At 37.5% G+C, this 20,531-nt stretch overlaps 1 protein-coding gene across 1 annotated transcript in view; it reads right to left on the reverse strand.

The window, feature by feature from the left end:
* Positions 1-285: 285 nt before the first annotated feature.
* Positions 286-20,531, reverse strand: part of DARS1 (aspartyl-tRNA synthetase 1) — a 36,118-nt gene continuing 15,872 nt past the window's right edge. Inside the window, exons 5-16 of the mRNA XM_054278160.1 lie at positions 17,755-17,857; positions 16,405-16,485; positions 15,872-15,931; positions 8,015-8,126; positions 6,141-6,275; positions 5,164-5,311; positions 4,116-4,262; positions 3,070-3,112; positions 2,368-2,448; positions 1,763-1,874; positions 1,303-1,374; positions 286-514 (exon numbers count right to left, since the gene is read on the reverse strand). Coding sequence (XP_054134135.1) covers positions 423-514; positions 1,303-1,374; positions 1,763-1,874; positions 2,368-2,448; positions 3,070-3,112; positions 4,116-4,262; positions 5,164-5,311; positions 6,141-6,275; positions 8,015-8,126; positions 15,872-15,931; positions 16,405-16,485; positions 17,755-17,857 — 1,186 coding nt within the window. The 3' untranslated portion in view covers positions 286-422. The remainder of the gene's footprint in view (positions 515-1,302; positions 1,375-1,762; positions 1,875-2,367; positions 2,449-3,069; positions 3,113-4,115; positions 4,263-5,163; positions 5,312-6,140; positions 6,276-8,014; positions 8,127-15,871; positions 15,932-16,404; positions 16,486-17,754; positions 17,858-20,531) is intronic.

A 20,531-nucleotide genomic window follows, 5' to 3' on the forward strand; every position in this document is an offset into this window, starting at 1 on the left:
CTCTCCAGATTTTTTAATTGCAAGCATCCAGTCACTCTGTCTTGGAGCCAGTACTTCAGAATATTCAATCTTGCTGACATAAGTGAAAAATGCAAAATGGTTATTGCATAATTTATTAAAATGTTTAGAAAAATTATACAATTTAATGTGGCACTAAAACACTAATTCAAAGTATCCCATTTTCATTAAAAACGTGTAGTTGGCAATACAAAGAGTCTTGATCTGTTAAAATATTTCCCTTTAAATAAACAACTAAAGATAAAAAAAAATTACTGTGGCACTTAATAAAGGAGAATTTTGTTTTTAATTGCATATGATAATGCTCAAATCAATCAATACACGTTGATCAGCAGCAGGGGCTATGCCTGCAGTCAGATGCTGTTTGCAGGGCAGAGCATTCCCAGCTCTCAGAGCAGCTCCCGTCAGGGCGTCAGGCGTTTGGGGTCCCTGGGGAACATGGAGGTCTGGCGGACGTTGTGCAGCCCCAGGTACAGCATGGTCACCCTCTCCAGCCCTACAGGGGATGAAAACAGCCCATCAGCACCACCAGCCTTTGTTCAAAACCCCAAAGGAGCTGCAGGTCCTTCCCAGCTGGAGCCAGCCCCACACAGCCCATCAGGCAGGCACTTCCTCATCCTCAGGGCTATAAGCACCCCAGCCACGATGGGTGGAACCCAGATGCACGCTTGTTTTTCCACACAGATCCTGTGTTAAGGTTTCCACCTGGAACAGCTTGAACCCAGTGCTAATTCTCATGGCATCTCCTGTTTGGCAGGTACTTTGCCATGAAGACCATCTACTCTGAAGAAAAGATGCAGCTTCAGCTTCCTTGATGTTATTCTGACTGCCCTAAGTTATTTTGCATTACCTGCACATGTTGCATGATCCCAAACAGATGAAGAAGCAATCACTTATTTCTCCTCACTGCAAAACACCTTCATCAAATACAGAGACCAGTGGCTGCTGGTATGATGGTGACTTTGATAATTCCATACATAATACACTATTTTCTTGCTTCCTTAAATTTTCCTCAGAGGTCAAATTTGAAAGTGATGTGCCTGGCTAGTAATCACTTTTTCTTGTGATCACCTTCTTTTTAAACTCACCAGACTGTGCCATCAGTATTTTGCCTACTTATTTTATGACAATCTTTAAATTTGAACTTCTCTCTTTAAATTCTCCAGGATAAACAGCCCCACAAACAGTGACCTAACAGGGTCACTACTCAGAATTGTATACTGAGCTCTGCTTGGGACTGAGCAGTTTAAGTAAAGCTCAGGCTAAACAAAACCAGATACTCACCTATTCCACCACCTGCGTGTGGAGGTGCACCAAACCGAAAGGAGTCAATGTAAGCCTTGATTTTCTCCAAATCTAGAAAAGAAAAATATTGGTTTCTCACCTGCTTAATGAACCCCAAGCCAAATAGACAAGTGACTGCAGGACTAAAAGAACAACAAAAAATTACAAACAGTGGGATTTTACTCATTGAACATGTAAATTGTCCAGAGCTATCTAGAATTTATTACTGTAACAGTTTTATTATATAATTTTATCAATAACTAATCAACAAGGTGTTGCTGAAAGATCCAGTAGTTTCCTCATACCTCACTCCAGATAGTTAAACAGAATTAGATGGACTAACAGTAAGAATGAAACAGAACTCAAATTTTACCACTCATGTAACAAATTCTGTCCCTAATTCTTCCTCTAAAGGACACAAATCAAGTCAGGACCTATGTTCTTTTAAATTGCTTGTTACCAATGCCATGATGCTTGGCTCTTTCTGTCAGCAGCTGGGGGTCATGAATTCTCTGAGCTCCAGACAAGATCTCTTCCCCTCTCATGAACATGTCATACGAGTTAGAGGTTTTCTGGAAACACAAAAAGGAGTTTATTTCCTACCTACAGTTCCATAGTTTGCAAATATTTACCTCTTAATAACTTAATTTTCTGATATCCAAAGCTGTTAAAAAAGCCAATTTTTGCCTAAAGTGTCTGCTGTCCTGGAAGAATATTTTTGTCACTTTTCAGTGATGGCAGCAGCATTTGACCATGAAGATCTCTTCATAAAGCTCTCCCAATTTTTGCTCATTTCTCTGCAGTATCTTTGTACCAGTGAAGAGTAACTGAAAACATTTGACAAGTCATGTAACCCTGACCTGACCTTATTATCATAATTTTAACTACAGCAAGGCTGGAACTAAATGATCTTTAAGGTCCCTTCCAACCCACACCATTCAATGATTTTGTGGTCATATTAATACACTTTATCTGTAATGTCAAGTTATTGCTACATGGAATAATTTAAACTAAAAAAAAAAACCAGCAAAAACCCCATTGAGAACAGCAAGGAATTTTACTTACAGGGTTGGCTGGGTCTGGCATTGTATAAAAAGGCCTCACAGCAAGAGGATATTTGTCAAGAATGTAGAAGTCTGTGTCGTACTGAATAAGTAATTTAGAATAGTTAGTACAAGAGAAAACTACATAAAAAACAAATTACAAGAGAAAGACAGAACCAATGCATCTTTGAAATAAATTAAAACAAATTTCCCAATAGCTTCCCACAATATTGTCTAAGTTATCAATAAAAGTGATGCATTCTTTCTCAGTTTTTCAATACTATTTCTAGTGTAAACTTACAAATGCTGAACATTAAAATGTGTTGCTGTAACACATTTTGCTGTAACACAATGTGGGGATTTTCCCCCCAAAGGTCTCATCTTCTCCTATAGATTTTGTCAGAATCTGGTTTGCTTTTTTTTGTAGTTTTGGAACATACTAGCCTGTTTGGTGTCCTCAGTACAACATATGACAGAAATAAATATAAAAGATTGAAAATGGTTTGAAACAGCTTATTAATGACAAAGACAAAACTGATGATAGATGAAATACACAGCACCAAAATGGGAATGCAGTCAATTAAAAAATGGTGATCACCAACTTTTCACAACTTCTGCATGTTCTGAGATACTGTTTGCATGTAGGTATTCACCAACCCTATGACTGCACAGTATCAGGTTTCAGAGTCAGTGACAAATTTATTTATTCTAAAATAATTGTTACCTTTTCCTTTACCAGGCGTCCCAGAAGCTTTTCATTAGGAGTGCTGAAAAAGATTATCATCATTAAAATGAAGTCATTTGAACTTGTACTCATGATATACTTCACAAAGCCCAAAAGATTACAGCTACAGAGCTGCTGCAACCTGACCCTTAGAAAATCTAGTACTTGTTTCTGACTGGTTTGGGTTGTGCACACAGAAATTGCAAAATAAAGTATATTTATTTGTTTCTAAATACTTCGTATTGGTCCTAGAAATCCCATAAATTAACTGACACCTAAAAATATTCTTGCTCTCAATGTAACTTCTTCCTAGTTACCATATTCTGATTAGTAAAGAACTGTGCACTCTATTTCCTATTGCCATACATCTTGTATATGACACAGTAAGTGAAAACCATATGAACAATTGTAGAGGAAATGATTTTCCTCCATCAAACTCTTATGATGGAAACTCTATTTGATGCACAGATCATTTAATTTAACATCACACAGTGCCCTAATGGTCCTGGGCATATTATGGAGAGGAACAGAAATGTTTTAATTCATTAAATGTCTTTAGTAAAGTCTATATATAAACTGCTAATTAAATCATCTCTCAGTAACTCAATGGGAATTCATGTCTAATCATTTTCCTGAGAGATGGAAAAAATAAATGGAAAGGTGTTACTAAAAAGAAAGACCTTAAGGCAGCAGCATCTTTTTGTTTAATCCTATTCAAAGATGTGACAATTCATGTGAAGGACTGCAATTGCTGGACAAACAAACACTTCTCTTCCTTAGAAGGTTCAAGTTGTTCTCACTTTATGTTGTCAGTTATTTTCTGTCAGATTTCAGAGTTTGTACCTATAGTCTGCGTTAAAAGAAAGGATTATTTTCACATCCACTCATTTACTTGTCAAGAGGTCTGCTGAACATTAGTGAACAGAAGTGCTGTTTATTCCTCTAAAAGCTGTGGCTCCTTCTTGAGGGCTGTCAGGTGCTCAGTACAAAACTGACACTTCACTGCCACTTTGCCAAGAGTGCCACAGTTACATCCTGCCAAGTACCTGAGATCCTCCTCATCACCCATCTCCACACCGGCCTCCCGGAGCATGGCCACACCTTCCCGGTATTCCAGCCTCAGAGTTGGCTCCAAAAACTTAAACGGCTCACATGGGAACTGTTTGCTCACTGTCTGAATTTCAGTCTGGAATCTACAGACAAAGAAACAAGAACAGAAGCCAAATACAAAACAGTCAAGGACTTGCACCTAGTAATGATTTTGTGATTTTGCCACTAGAGGTCCCTCTTGCAACGTAGAAATTGTATTAAAACCACTTCAGGAGAAATTCTGTAACGAATTGTCTCAACAAAGTTAATGCATCTACTTCACTGATGTTAATACTTTACTACTACTTCTGTTTAATCCCTCCTGTAAGAAATAATCGACTCGGTCAAATTTTCACAGTAAAGACACTGAAATCACTCCTTAGATGTGTAGTATTTACCTGGGTTCTTTTTTGATTTGAGTAATATTCAAATATATACAAGAAATTTCCTTCTGGACAGACAAAGATTTGCATATCTGCTGGCAAAACAGTCTAATTTGTAAGCAAATGGACTTCTAAACTTCTAGCCTGACTTTTTAATGAGTTAGACTGTGAATAATGGAAAATAATCCTTGCTGTTATCATGGAACAAATGCAGGCTGGTCTAATCACTTTTATTATTTCTTATATAGTAAATATTAAAATAATTTTTGAAACAGAACAATCTACCAGTAGTGGAAAAAAAAGAAGGACATTTTAAATTAAGGATGGATCAATTATCTTTGGAAGTCCTTTCAACAGCAGACAGCAAGTTTCGTAGTGCAAGCCAGCATGCTCCAGGAGATGCTACAAGTAGTTTACTGGCCTATGGCTTCAGTGAACCTCAGAAGTCAGGCACAAAGAAGTAAGAGCAAAGCCAAAATATGTTTTGAAGTTGTGTTGTAAACCAGATTACCAATGATTATCTGATAAAGTGAGGACAAAAGAGTGGTGTACTTCATTCCACAATGCAAGAGATGTCAAACAAAGAAAGTTGCTCATTAAAAGAAGGAAATGCTTTTATTACCTTTCCTGAAGCCCTTTGAATATCTGCACCATGGTATCTGCAATCTCATCTACCACTTCATGATAGTGAAAATTAAAAGCCATTTCAATATCCAGACCAACAAACTCAGTCAGGTGTCTGTGTGTATTGGAGTCCTCAGCTCTAAATACTGTAAAATTAAACAACAGAAATTCTAACTGACCTGAAATTATCATTTCAGTTGGAAAAATAAAAATCATCATTTGGATTAGAAAGACACAAATATAACTAGCAGCCTCAGAGCATCCTTTGTAACAGTGACAGCATTACTGCAGCTGTGGTACAGACACAACCCACTGAGAGGCAGGATCTCTGCTTAGATGGACAAACTTGAGTGGAAAAAACAGAGAAGCTTTCAAGCACACAAGAACTTTCAGATTTGAAAACTGCCTTTTTCAGAGGAAATGGCCTTGTACAGTGTATGTGTTCTAGGATAGGTACATGAGTCTAATATAAACACATCTTCCCACAAACCATGACTCATCTGTCAGCAATTAACAAGAAATTTGACCTTCTGAATTACCTGGAATTTTTGTTTTGTTTTGTTTTATACATTGTTATTGACTTGTTTTCAGCATTTAGAGGTTAGCTATCTTTAAACCACTTGAGGTCTTCAAAGAAAACTATTGTATTACCACTTAAAGAGGCCATGTCCTATCAGCATTTAAGAAAGAGAGCATGGGACTGGAAATCATTCCTTTTTTAGTATTTACTGACAATTAAAAGTAAGCTTGTTCTCAGTAATGCTGTTCAGTACATGTACAGCAACTCCTATGTCAACTTCACTGTCATCAGTTGCCTCAACTGAAATTTGGTTTGGCAAGTGAAACAACACCAAGTGAAACTATTCAAAGCTTTTGCATATGTGTGTGTGTGTGTGTGTGTGTGTTATCTTACTTGTACCAGCTGCTAAAACCAGGGCACACTTCACACATTGCATAAAACCAAACTTTTCTTACCTGGCCCGACGCAGAAAACCTTTTCAAAGTCAGCACATATACACATCTGCTTGTACAGCTGTGGGGACTGAGCCAGGTAGGCACTGGTTTTGAAGTAGGATACAGTAAACACATTGGCTCCTCCTTCACTGGCAGCTAGAAAGCAAGTGCTTTTATAAGGAATTATTGAAATAAAATGAAGCAGTTATTATAATAAAAATGTAAAAAATCACTTAGAGGTAGAATGATAGATTATTGGTCTTTAAAGATCCGAAAAAGATTTTTCTTCAAAACATACTAGAGGAATAAGATATATTTGCATCCATCCATTCAGGCCAAGGTAAATTTTGCAGCTCAGGAGAGTCACACCTTGCCTTGAATTTCTGCAAATTTATCTGGGGTAGCTTAAAATGTTCCTGTTTCAGCTGACCTTCACCTTAGAGTGAGAACAGCAGAGAACACGTATCTGTACTAACACATCCACCTGCACCCCCACATTTCTGTGGAAACCAATCTCTGACAGTGGCTCAGGCTGCCAGGGGTTCACTGCAGTGAACCAAGGGCATATCCTGTTTTGCCAGGACCATCCTCTGTAACTGAAGGCACAAATCTCTCTCAGAGACAATCCCAGCTTTACCAGAGGGCATGAGCCAAAGCTATAAAGCTTCTTCTCAGTTTGAGGCAATTTTCATGGACAGCTACAGGAACAAGGATCGTGCATTTCCCTTACTGCAAAGCATCTACCAAAACTGCATCACTTCACCTTGCCAATTCCCAGTGTGTGACATGAGAGGTGCAGTGGCCTAATACAGGTAACTTTTAAAAACTTCAAATCTTAAAACAGTTATGATGTTTAAACTGGAAGTTTAGTAAGGATTGCACTGACTTGACTTAGTTAATTTTACAAAACACGGTGTCATCCAAACAATGGGATGCTTGCTTGCTTCCAATGGGACCCTGCACACTTCCTCAGAGGTCCTATAAACTACCTGGAAGCCTTTTAGCACTTCATGCTATATAACTATCTCTATAGGGAAAAAGTCATCCAATCTTCTAGTTCAATGATACTTTTCATGTTGAAAGAACAGCTGCTTACATGCATTTTTTAAAAAGGCTCATTTTTTATCTCAATCAAGAGATGTCTTCAAAAATATATAGAAACATAAAATTCTGTAAGCAAGACATGCACTTCATGAATGTACATATAATAACACAGTAACACAAATGTTCTGCTCTGATTTTCTATGCCATGTATCTTAGTGGCATCAACAAAACCTCAAAGAGCACCAATAAGATGAAAGGAAAACCTCCATCAGTAAATCAAGCCATTGGACTTCTGAAAACAATACAGCAAATCAAGAGAACTAGAAACAGTATCTACATTTCAGACTTTAAGGCTGAAGCTGTTATTCCACATTTCCAAAAAGAAAAAGATCTACCACATTCTAATTGCTAAAGAAGTGACAAATTGTGCCATATAATGGCATCATATTTTATACCACGTGTTTGTTGCAACATCTTTATGATGGAATATACTTTTAATCTAAATTAGACTGGGTTTTTTTAATACTGAGAATGGAAGGGGCAGTGCTCAACACTGAGAACACTGATCTGAAGAATAATGCATATGATCAGAACTAAACATTCATATGCATTGCAAACTACATAAATCAGGTGTATATATATAATTTTTCTTGTCATTCCTTTAACAGTCTAAGTCAGGAAAAAAGTAAAAGACCAACTCTGACACCTGCTAGAAGTTTGCTATGTTGCATCTAGGCTAGAAAGAAAATTTATGTTTTTTAAGTAAAAACTTATTCAATTTTTGTCAGATAGGTACATTGAGCAACTACAAAAGAAGCACACCTGTAGCTGCTGGATCACAAATACAATACCTGAAATGATTTTGGGAGTCTGAATTTCCACAAATCCCTTGCGAATAAGAGTTTCTCGGAAAAGCTGACAAATACCAGACTGAAGGCAGAAGATTGCCTGACTAGTGGAGGTCTACAAGAAGAAGATAAAATAATGAATCCTATGTTAGTTTTTCCTGACTCTATTACTTCTTCTGAACAGCTGGAAGGATTAATTCCTTCCCTCAGGAATACCTAATTATTGTATCTGCCTAAACAGTGAGAAGTGTGAATCCATAATTGTCTGTTACACAGAAGGAAACAGGAAAGAAAGCCAGAGAAATTATTAATTTCAATTTATAGCATATTCAGTTATAAATGGGGCACGATGGTCAATTCTGTATTTAAAAAAAACCCCTGATTTATGAGATGTGCTTCTGCAAATAAAGGTTTTACAGTAAGAAATTGAATAAAAGTACTAAATTCATTAAAAAGCTTTCAGCACATGGAACTAGAACAGCTGCAGAACACAGTACATGACTAAAAGCCATCAATAACTTACATAAGGTAGAAATGTCTGTCTGTTAAAGGCTACCAAATACAAAGTTTTTCATGTAAAAACACAGCCACATGTTAGCCATGTACAGCACTGACACAAAACCATCCAAACCCCAAGGTCTACATTTCCAACATTTAAGCAGCCCAGATAACACCTGTTGATATGAACTGCAGTTCTTCTGTCTTTTTTTCACCTTACTTTAAAAGTAAATTTAGCTGAAAACAGAAGTAGATTTAACTGAATTGATAATTTTTTTTGTTTATGCACGTCACACAATTGAGCTGCTCATCTGGGTTAGCAAATATCTGCACTAAACATTCCTGGAACACTTTTGGCATACAGAATAAAACAACCACCTTAGTGACTGACTGTTGCAAAGACTGCAAGGTGTCAGCACTGAAGCCATATCTGATTTTGTGCTTTCAGCATCTCAAACGTGACAGTGAGCAACCTAAAAGGGTACAAAGAAACCAACAAGTTCCTGCAAACGAGCAAGAGAACGACTCTTTACGACAACCTGCGTCACAACACTGTTTACTTCTCTTTCTGAACAGCACCCAGCTCCTCAGTCAGGGTAAGAAAGGCCTTGTGGGCTTTTTCACATGACTCCTCTAGCAAACCACAAAACAAAAAACCCCCAACCAAAACAAGATAAAGACATCACCTCTGCAAGATAAAGACATCCCTTTGCCAAGAGACCCAAAGAGAAAGCTGCAGGAACACTGCAGATCTGGAGCTGTTTGCAGTTACTTGCTGTTTTAGCTGACCAATGAAATAGTTCATGTGGGTAAGTGGTTGAGACTTGTAAATAATAGCAGTTCTCACTGTCTGATAAACCACATGTCTGATAGACCACAGCCACTACTCAAATGTTCCAAATGAAGGAAATGAGGTTTTGAGCAGCAGTTACAAAAGTACCCTAAGAGTTTTTCACCTTTCTCACATTGGTCTCCCAGCACAAGACATATGGTAAGACTCTGCCTGAGTTATGGGCATAATTTGGCATTGCTACATCCAAGTACCAGGATGATTCAAAGGGAGTTTTTCTTCTTAACCATCTCCTACTTGAAAGGTGAAAGAGCTGACACCTTTAAGTCACATTTGGGTTTTGCAATAAAGTTTTTGATGAACTAGACACATCTAAAATTTAAGAGAGAAGATTAATATTAACATAATTATGTTAATTAATATTAACATAAAGCAGCATAGAAACAATGCCTCTTCTACCCTTGGTGTGAACTAACAGCACTTTCATGCTAGAGCAGGTGAGACTGCAGTAGTAAGTTAAATAGGCCCAGGAAAAAAAGGAAACTGGTTGCTAAATCCAGTCTGAAAGCAATTACATGGTGTGACCTAAAACTGTGCACAGGAACACAGCCAGCCAATACCCAACACAGCTCTCCAGTAACAAAGGTTGGTCAGGCAGTAACTCCTCCTGTCCTTTGTGAGGATGCAGGACAAGGATTCTGTCTTCCTAAGCCATCTATAATGGTAAGTTAGGCTTAGAAACAGCATTTATGAAAGCAGCCAAATTCACAGAACTGGACACTGAAGCTTTTATTTAACTGCAGACCAAGAACAAGCAGCAATTCTCCATACCTCAAATTAGATCTGACAAGACCACTCTTCTTTCACCAAAGGTGGCTGAGTTTCAGTGTCCATTCATTCAGAGAGTGCCAACATGGATAACTGTTGGGAATTTGTGATACTGCAGCCTCCTTGTAAGAATTAAACAGACCCACAAGACATCTGAGATAACTCCTGAAGAACTGCATCTGACAATTTGCAGTGGAGTCAAATCAATGACCTCAGAAGTTTTATGTGCCACTATGAAGAAAAAACTTTTCCAATTTAATAACATTCTTTGCACTGGTGTGATGTTCAGAACACAAAGAGAACAAATTCATTTGAAGAAAATAATTCAGTAACTGAGATGCTGGTATATATAGCCATGTTTGTACAATGGTAAGTAACACAGTCACAATTTGAGCTTCCACACCTAGGTACAATACAGCAAACTAAAGACAGAGACAGCTGTCAAAATTAATTGATTTCTACCTTTGCCTTAAAATAAGATTTTGCCATGGCATTCTTCTTGGGTAGTGTTTACTCCAATAGGAACCTCCCCACATACGTATTGACAAACTATCTTATCTAAGACTATGGCAAAGATAGTCAATATTGCTTCAAGAATTAATCAGAAACAGAAACAAATTTATGATAATTATATGCTGTTGCAGTTAACAGTATTAATGTTTTAACTTGGTCTGCAAAGTTAATTTTACAGAAAAACTCATTATTTTCAATAATCACCTTTGTTACAGACAGCAGAAGAAAGTTCAGGGAACAATGCTGAAGTAAGAGTTTCAGTTATAACCTCACTTTAATTTCACCTGTGTGTTTATTATTCAGATGCCATGAAAGAAGACATTAATGATAACACTGAGCACTGTAAGCTTATAAAAACAATAATCACTTTTCATCTGGCACAATTTGCAGTGTCAGTACAACAGCCACATGTGCTGCCAAATGTTTTTCAGTGGAACTGAGGGCAGTTCACACCACCATGATCATCTCAGAGAGGTGAGACCGACACACAGACATGAGAAGTTGTGAACTTTCTTTTTACTTTCACATCAGCAGAATTTGTTCTGCTCTCCCCTCATTTTTGCTTTTCTGTTTGCCTGCTGTAGCTACCTATCTTCTACCAAGAACAACCATAGATACATAGTTGGCAAAATAATGAAATCTATACTCTTATCCTATATCTAGGACAAATGAAGGTTTTGTTAGGAAACAGAATTTATCTTAAACAACATTTTTTATAACCCCAAGGTGACCAAAGTCAATTTTTGTTCAAATTTCAGTATTACTTATAGTACAAGAATATATAAACATGAAGTTTGTAGTCTAAACGACTGGGACTGTGTATGTACACTCTGCCAAATCACTGCCCACAAGAAAATCTACATTTGCTTTTTCATTACAGCTTGGATTCAGTCAGGAAAAACACACCTTTTGCATTGAGGAAATTGAATCTAACACAATCAAATCAAGCTTGAAGTAACTGAGCATTTGGAAAGAAAGTGCATTAAGATCAGTGTACAGCTGGATTATCACACAACACAGTCTGACACCCATAAACTACTAAAGACACAGTTTAATGTTAATGCTCTACCGTGAGCAACAAAAACAGGGTAATATTGACCCTAAAAAGGCTTTGCTTTGGTCTCAATGAGCTGGGCAATAGCAGACACAATTGTAGCAACAGGACTGCAAAAAGGCATAACATTCAAGTCACATTTGGACAGACCCTGTTGAGATAAAAGTCCTGAAGAGCACAAAAAATAAACCAGAGCAAGGACATCAGTCAGGTCCACCATAAACATGGGTGAATCTGGGTTGTTTCCTTCTTCAGACTTTTTCACAGACAAACTGAGAAGTAAAACCCAAGAATTAGTGTTTCTTCCACTGGTCTTTTCTTCATTATTTGTTTTAAATAATGTAAAACTGGAGGAACTTGAATTGGTATTTTTAAGAAGCAAAGTACAAGAACCAGTGTTTCACTGGTCTATTCTTCATTACTTTTGATGTACCACAGAACTTCATGAAATACAGTTTCTGCAGGTCTTTATACAGACACAGGAAGCCTACACAGTACTGAATACTTCAGTGAAATTTAAGAATAGCAGAAAAGTACAGATTTAAAAACACAGTCAGTGCTCTCTCTACCCTTTTTAACTGTTGTGGTAAGTGAATGGTAAATCAAACATCCCTATGATCAAGTGGTTTGACTTCCATTAAACCATTGTGAAAAATAAATAGTTGGGTCAGCAGGGGTTTCCTCACAGTCACCCATGGTTATGTGAAAGAAAATTTAGTCCATACAGGACTTCTCTTTCTTCTTATCAGCTCTCTTCTCTCTAAAACCCCAATTTTTCTACTCCAAGGGTGTGATCTGTATTTCATGAGTTAACCCACCAGGAACAGGTTCATTCTTCTTCAGTAATCATTCTTTGGAAATAATTTTCCAATCCCCTTACTCCTAAATAATCCCAGTTTTCTCTCCATACCTCACAGTAACAACTACAGCAGTAGCTTGGCATCTTGGCATTTAAGTACTTCCCACCTCCAACCTTAAAAAAACTGAACTATGAGACACTTTTGAGAGACCTTTGTCAGCAAACAAAATGCAAGACTGGTAATGATTCACTGCAATACTCAGTCTGTTTCCACATGTACACAAGAGTGGAAGTCTTGCAATCTTTGCAACATACTTTGCATCTTTCATCTCAATTCATGTAATTTCCTTATTATTAATTACACTCCTTGTATTGCATGATAATCAAACTTTCTTTGGTATACATTATAGCTGGATGGAGTGATGCTATTTTCAGAAATCCAGGTTTTTTCATTCATGTAATAACTGAGTTTCCCAGCTCCACTTCATCGTGACTTGGCCCTATCCAGTTAACTCCTTTGTTAATCACTATTTAAAATTAGCTAATTACTTAACTGCCTTAAATACTGTGTTTAAATGGACAAAAATTACTTTAGTTGCATACAAACAACTTTTTTTAGTCTCAGCCTAACCAAGATCTATGCAATTAGTTTGGTAAATCTTTCTCAAAATAACAGCATCCCTATTTTTGATGTTCAGTGACTTCTGCCTTCCTTAAAAAACTGGGGCACTGAGGAAACCAGAACTAGATGATACATTTAGCTGTGGCTGGACTTCCTCCCACACTTGTAGGAACAGACATCATAGCATCTCCATTAGAACTATTCTGTTAAAATTTTTCCCTGTTGCCCATGATATGGTTTTCCTAGAAGGAACAGCTGGGGGAACAATGGTTTCAGATAACACATCATGTATGCAATCCTCCTTACAACATGCCTACTTATGCAGTGCATTTGAAACACTAAAAGCTCTTTGAAGCCCCATTTGTACTCCAGTAGTTCCAATCTATGGAACCAAATCACTGAAAATCAATTACTACTTTCTGGGTTTCTTTGTATTCCTACTCTTGTGATTCCACTACATCCAGTGCTTAGGATGCACACACACACACACATATATATACACATATATATACACACACACATATATATATATATATATATATGTGCATGTGTTCTCACTGAAATTCCCCCTTTATTCATTAAATATCTTTTCTGCTTATACAGTACTCTCTTTAAAAAAACAGATTAAAATATCATATTTAGAATCAGCTTTTGCTCTGAAACACATAATGAAAGGTGCAACAGAAAAGACACAGTATGTGACACAGTCTGAGACAGAAACTTTTCCTGTGCACAGGAGGAAGGCCAAGACAGATAACCAAGCCTAATCCTGGGCAAGCTGTGGCCAGATCACACCCAGCCACAGGTGTATGCAGAGGATGAGACACAGACACTGCAGTACTGAGATCTGGCATTCCATCCTGCCACCAATTCTGTGAAAAGCTAACCTGAATTGCTGTTCAGCATCAAACAGGTGCTTAGCACCACACTGCAGCAGCTGCTGGAGCTAAGGGGAAAAACAGCTTCTTAACACAGAGTTAAGGTTCAGAGCTCAAAACAAGGTGCCAGACATTGCTGAAGAAAAGGTGTCCCAACAGCGGTTGGGACACAGAGGAGGTTACAGCAACACCCAGTTATGTCAGCAGTTGCACCCTGCAGGCAGAATACTGACCACTAATGCCCTTCTGCTGTACTGACAAAGATATTTCAGAAGCATTGGGATGGTCATGCTGAACCACTGGATGTGTACAGGGTTAGAACTTTAGCCCAGCCCTTTCCATTCCATCTCTTGTGTTCATTCTGGCTTGAGTCTTCCTTCTTTTTCCATTACTGTTTACCTTCTTAGGCTTTGCTCTGCAGATGCCCTCAACTGCATTACAGCCAAGGATGCCTCCAAGCCATTTTCACCCAGCATTTTTAAAAGCTATTTCCCTTTGTATAATTTCTCTGTTCTCTTTGGGCCTTGTGGCTCCTTTCAGTTTATTATACAGGTGTTTCTTCAATATAATGGATTTTCTTAGGTTTCTCTGGAGTGCTGTTGGTTATTTTTATTCATCACCAGATGTTCAAGTAAAGCCTGCAGTTCAAGCATCCCAGACTTCTCCCCTTCAATTCAGCACACTTAGTACCACCATAAGCTGATGATCCTTCAAATGATTTTCACTTTCAATCATTAATATAGAAGTCTTTTCATTAAAGCTTAATTTAAGACAGGTTAAGAGACCAATATGATGAGATACTGAGTACCCTGAAAAGCAACCACAGACTGAAGTTACTCAGTGTGGTACATAAAGTCAAATGAAAGCCAATTAACTTTGGTACAAGTAAAACAATTGACACAAGTAGTTTTAGTTGCTGAAATAAGGACATCAGCTGTTGAAAAGCTGTAAGTCTCTCAGAGCCAGAACTTTTCCAAATTTTCCAATAAATGACGTTTTTGTTTCATTTCTCAGGTGCAAAGATTGATTTACTAAGAAACTGCCATTATCAAGAACTCTGAAGGCAGTACTAGGTATCAAAAAAAATCATCTAAGTTTAGTCTTCATTCAATGTTGATTAAAATTTTATTGTGGAGAGCCTAAGATGGCTAAAAAGCCTAGGAAAAGGCCAAGATGCCTCAAGTCAGTAATGCTTAAATTAGTTACACACTTAAGTGTTAGCTGCTGTTTAATTAAAAAAGAATTAAGTTCTGTAAGTAATTTAGTAGAGAGTATTTTGCTGCTCATTAGAAATGGTAAATATATGGGAGGTTTATGAATTCACAGGCTGGGTCTCCATGACCTGGATAAAGAAAGTGTTTCAGGAAAAAAAAGGAAAATACATGAATGCTGTGGAAACAATGAAGAGAATGAGATTGGTATCATGGCCTGGTACAATTTCTCTGGCAAGGCATGCATTACAGCACCTCAACTGTCTGTTAAAACTCAGAACTTCCATCTTATACTTCAAAACCAAGCTCTTTACAGGTTTTGGATAACAAAAACTACATCTGAGAAAAAATGTTGTCTCTAAATTGTCCCTATTCAGTCACCTTTGACTTTTGCAGCTAAACAGCCCAGATGTGCACAGCCACATATCAAATCATCAATGTTTGCCTTTGAACTACCAATATATGTTCTTTAATTAATGTCAGTAAAGGCAAACATTTAGGATTCAAAAATCCTGTGCTTTTACAATATCACACAAAACCACATCATTTGTTTTTCTTCTGGCCAACAATAAAATTCCATCAAATCCATGACTTTTACTGCTTTGTGGATTGGAAATATGAAGAATAAACACTTGCAGGCAAGCCTGCAGCACTGCATGTTCCTTACCCTTAGATCAATGATTCTGTTGTCCAGTCGTGTATCTTGGTTTACAGTAGCTCTTCCATCCTAAGCAGTTGCACAAAAGCACATAGTGAATACACACACATCCAAAAAATAAAACAAAACCAAAACTTCAAAAAACCAAAATCAATGGAGAAAAACACCCTCTGGCTAAAAGCAAAGGGTAATTTCTATGTTCAGCTGAACATCTAGATCATTCTAGAAAGAATACAGAGCAAACTGGCAGCACAGAAAAGTTCAAGGTGTAACTTCTCCCAGAGGTCACAGACAGAACCCAACTATGAGGATGCATCAGACACACACACACGATTGGGAACCCTCTGGTTTTGACCTTCTTCTGCACTTCAGCAGACATCAAAGCCATAGAGATGTTGAACACAGTTCTGGATGGCACAAAGGAAGTAAAATGCAAACCCATCAAACCCCCAGAATCACCGCATTAAGGAAGTTGCTTGGCTTTCGTGCTTTTGTTCAGCTACAAAGACAATAAAAAGCATCTGAGGATGCAAAGTTTTCACCTCCTCTCCTTCCACTTCTGGTCGAACAGCATCATCCAGCTGTAAGGGCAGCCGGGGCTCAGCTGAGCTGATCACATAGATCTGAAATTGAGAGAGAACAGAAATAGCAGAGGCTCTGCTCAAAAGGAGGTGTCATTTACAAAAGGATATTTCTAGCAGACACTTGAAACAGTGTTTGCATAGGCCACGGGCTCTAAGGCTGTGATTTTATTCCACTGCTTGAGATACACTGTGCATTCTCATGACAATACTGAAGTGCTTAGTTCTTGCTTTCCCTTAGATTTGAAGTATCTTTTTTTCTTCTGAGAAGCATCAAATTTAGCAAGTTCATACAGCTTGAGGGACAAGCCTTTTGGCATGAATGCCAGCTCTGAATATGCCAGATTTCACTGAGCTTTAGTTTCTGATTCCAGCAAGATCATCCCGTTCTTCTCCTTGTTAATGTATCATTTACTTATCATCTGAATATGGCTGAAAGAGCTATTTCAGATTCAAAAATTTATGAGATAACTAAAATACAATCAGAGAATGAAAACCACCTTGCTGTGCTTTATGGTCTAGTATTGCTCCTAGAGGAGCAGTGAATTTGATGTTCTTTCAGAAAAATCAAGGATGGAATAATCTGCACACATATTAAAACATGTTTCTTTAAAATCTGTAGATTTTCCCCAGTGCTGTTAGCTAAGATTTACCTCACTGCTATAATAGCCATTGTGCTCCAGTCCTGGGGTGACTGGGTTTCAGCTGTATTGTAGGCATACAGTTTGGTTAAAAACCTTCAGAAGAAAAGGATATTACATAAAGGTTTAAATATGCTTTCTATTTAAACAAATTATAAAGTTACACTTCCTCCAGCCCTACAGCACAAGCTCCAGGAACTTCAGATTTCAAAAGTTTCCATACTGTTAAGCCACTAAGAGTTTATTTCTGTGAGAATTATGTATTGCAGTCCATTGTACTGAGGGGAAGATTGTAACTCTGATAAAGAAGAAACTTCTGACTTGCACTTAAAAAGAAGCAGACTTTTTATTCCAGAATCTACTGCAGTTAAGAATCAAAAACTAAAATTACAAACTTTTCTAGCCAAATTGTTCTAGAGAGATTCTTTTTTTTTACTTAATACTGTAATGCAAATGGCAGATAAAAACAGGGAAATATAAACTCCAAGTATCTTAAAACCAGAAGTGTTTCAGTTTTACATATAAAACACTGAAATCTGTAGTTTAAAGCAGTGTATTTCTCTGACATGAGATTCCTTACTGACAAAGTTTATGTATGTAGGCAGACAGACAGTCTCAACAGATAATCTATCAAACAATTAACCAGTGCTCCATTTGCTCAAAAATTTACCCTCTGAACGTGAAGCTCAACATCTTGCTGAGTACAACCTCCAACTTTCTGGTACGCTTTCCTCACAACGCCTTCGATGTCCACAATGCTCTCTTTGGTGATGCTGGCAATGAAGAGAGGACAGGAGGCTCGGTCAGTTCCACTGCACACTGCAGCAGCCTCAGCACTGAGCACCCCTCATGCACTGCATGGACTGCTGAACAACACAACAGTCAAGGGTCTGGAATTACTTTTATATCTAATAACTGATTAATAAAGGAGTTTGCTGAAATATCCCCAGCCACAATCAATTCAAACTGGGATGGAAGACTTGAGAGGGAAAGATTGTGATTGAGCTCAGTGCTCGCCCATTCTCTGTGTGTTGTTTATACACAAACTGACAAGTGGCAGAGCCCTTTTTCTAGGCCACAGACACTCTTCCATGTGTCAGCTGATGCAATTATCTGCAAGATGTGTCTTCACCAGCAGAACAACAAACTGAAGGGAAGTCCTAGGACTGAAAGGGAAAATCAAAACTAATTCAGCTTGTTTAAACTACATGACTTGTTACTGAAAGATGCAAGATGCTCCAAAGTCATTTCTCTGTGACAGGGGACATCCTAACTGCTCCCCACTAACAGTAACTAATAGTACATTAGAACACCACACACCATCCTGAAAGTCTTCCAAAGATATCATATAAAGTATGTGTGCTACAAGCAAACAATAACAAAAGCCTCAAGAGTCAGAGGTGAGAAAAGAATTTGTATGAGCAGTTTTTATTTACACATTTAATGTACTGGAGTTTAAACCAGCACTTTTCTACACATAATCTCACCCTCACTGGAAATATATTTTCACTCTGTCTCTCTGCTAGCTTACAAGAAGGCAAATATCTAAAAATATTACTTCCTTTTTAGGAAAACTAATGCTACAATTAATCTTTCACTTGTGAGTCCTTCTTGAGAAAGCTGAAAAGCACTTTACATACATCACTTGACCACCTAAGCCCTTAGACAGCAGGAAAGCATCAGACCCACAGTTTAACTGCAAACAAAAAGAGGTGAGTGAGGATGTCATCAGACAAGCTGGCCACTGCTAAAAGCAGCAAACCAAAGAGCCATTAACAACCCTCAACCTTGCAATGCCAGCACTTTTTTTACTTTGAATAAAAACCTTGAAAAATCTGATGATATTGAAATAACAGTGGAAAATTCAAGCATCAAATTTTCAAAACCTAACAGTGGCACTGTAAGTAAATTCCAATTAACTAAAAAATTAAATGCCATATTTGAGTATTTTAGCTGATTACACTTTTTTTTAGTGGTATTACTTTCAGGTGATAGAACTTATTAGCTGCTCTACAGTTAATAGAGACAAGGGTGCTTCATATGCTTGACTTGCTTCACCATTAGGTAATTCCATGTACTGCATTAAACTCATGAACACCATGCTCTTCTGGTACATTTACACTTTAGAAGAGCTGCAATTGCTCAAATCACAACTAAATTTGTCCAAAGCAGAGGCTGAGAGCAGGCTTTAAATAAGAATCCATTTAGTTACAGGTGAGCCTCCATTTCCATTAGTTTAGCAGAGGCAACAAATATGAGAAAGGAAAATTGAAATGACACCAAGTGCTTCCAAGTACTTTCTATTACAAATGATTCTGTTTGAAACTCCTCATACAGACTGTGGAACCAATACAGTGCTTTGGATGCAAGACAGTGTCATCATCTATGAGAATGAATGATGCTAAACCAGTATTAAGTGTAACTATGAATTCCCCTTGCTTTTCAAATGAGTGAATGTTTAAAAGAATTAAAGTTTTACTCTTATGTGATTTTTTTTCCCTAAAAAGTTTTCTATTTTTCCTGCTTCCTTTTCAATGTCAACATTTTGGCAAATGTCCAGAAAACTCTACTAATGACATGAATAGCACTGTCTTCACTGAAAATACCAGTTTCTAATCTGCTGAATAAAAGCCTTCTCAGTAATAACAGTAAATAATGTTTTAAACTTATTGAAGGAAATTCTGTGAAAAAAAAGTTAAATATAAATGTGCTGTAAGGACTCATAATTAGATTGGTGATCCCATGGATGAGAACTGTTAGTGAAGTCTGTAACAGAGCTGATCAGAACATGCAAGGAATTCAAGACATGCAAAAAGGTATCAGGTTAAAAATACAGGAAGAAACTGCCTTTCACATCACTGGAACTGCAATGAGGCTTTGCAAACTTGCATAACTTTAAAACTTTGCACATAGGATAAATTGAGCTTTCTCTCCATCTCTACACTGGAGTTGCAATTAAAACATGTTTCTTGATCTGGAACATATTTAAAACTGTAGCATTCCTTAGTCATTACATTTGCCACAATTTTAAGATGTATTTCAACTGAGTTCCTAACTGTGTAGGTCCCTGTAAGCAAATATTCAAGTAATTGTCTGGGTACACAAAAGCACTAGGAAGGGTCCTACTGCATGTGACCATCTTTGTATTTATAAACATCCATCATCTCCTCTAAAATTTCTTTGATAATTAAAAATGTGCTTTTCCTCATTTGAACTCCACATTTAATCCAGTATGAAAATAAAAGCTTGTGGTTTGAGTTCTGTTTGAACCATGCTCAGCAAGACCCAGAGCTGCAAGTGTCTGAGGTCCATAACACTGCATCAAACAAACTACAGAAACCTGGAAGGAGCTGCTTTGATCCCAACAGGTCATTCCAAGATGTTCCTGAAATGGCATTTTCGGTTCAAGTTCCAACAAGGAACTAGATGTTTTAATAAAATGCCAGT

Source organism: Melozone crissalis, unplaced genomic scaffold (assembly GCF_028551555.1).
Source record: "Melozone crissalis strain CALT ecotype California unplaced genomic scaffold, PUWL_Pcris_2 ptg000023l_1, whole genome shotgun sequence".
Classification (NCBI taxonomy): domain Eukaryota; kingdom Metazoa; phylum Chordata; class Aves; order Passeriformes; family Passerellidae; genus Melozone; species Melozone crissalis.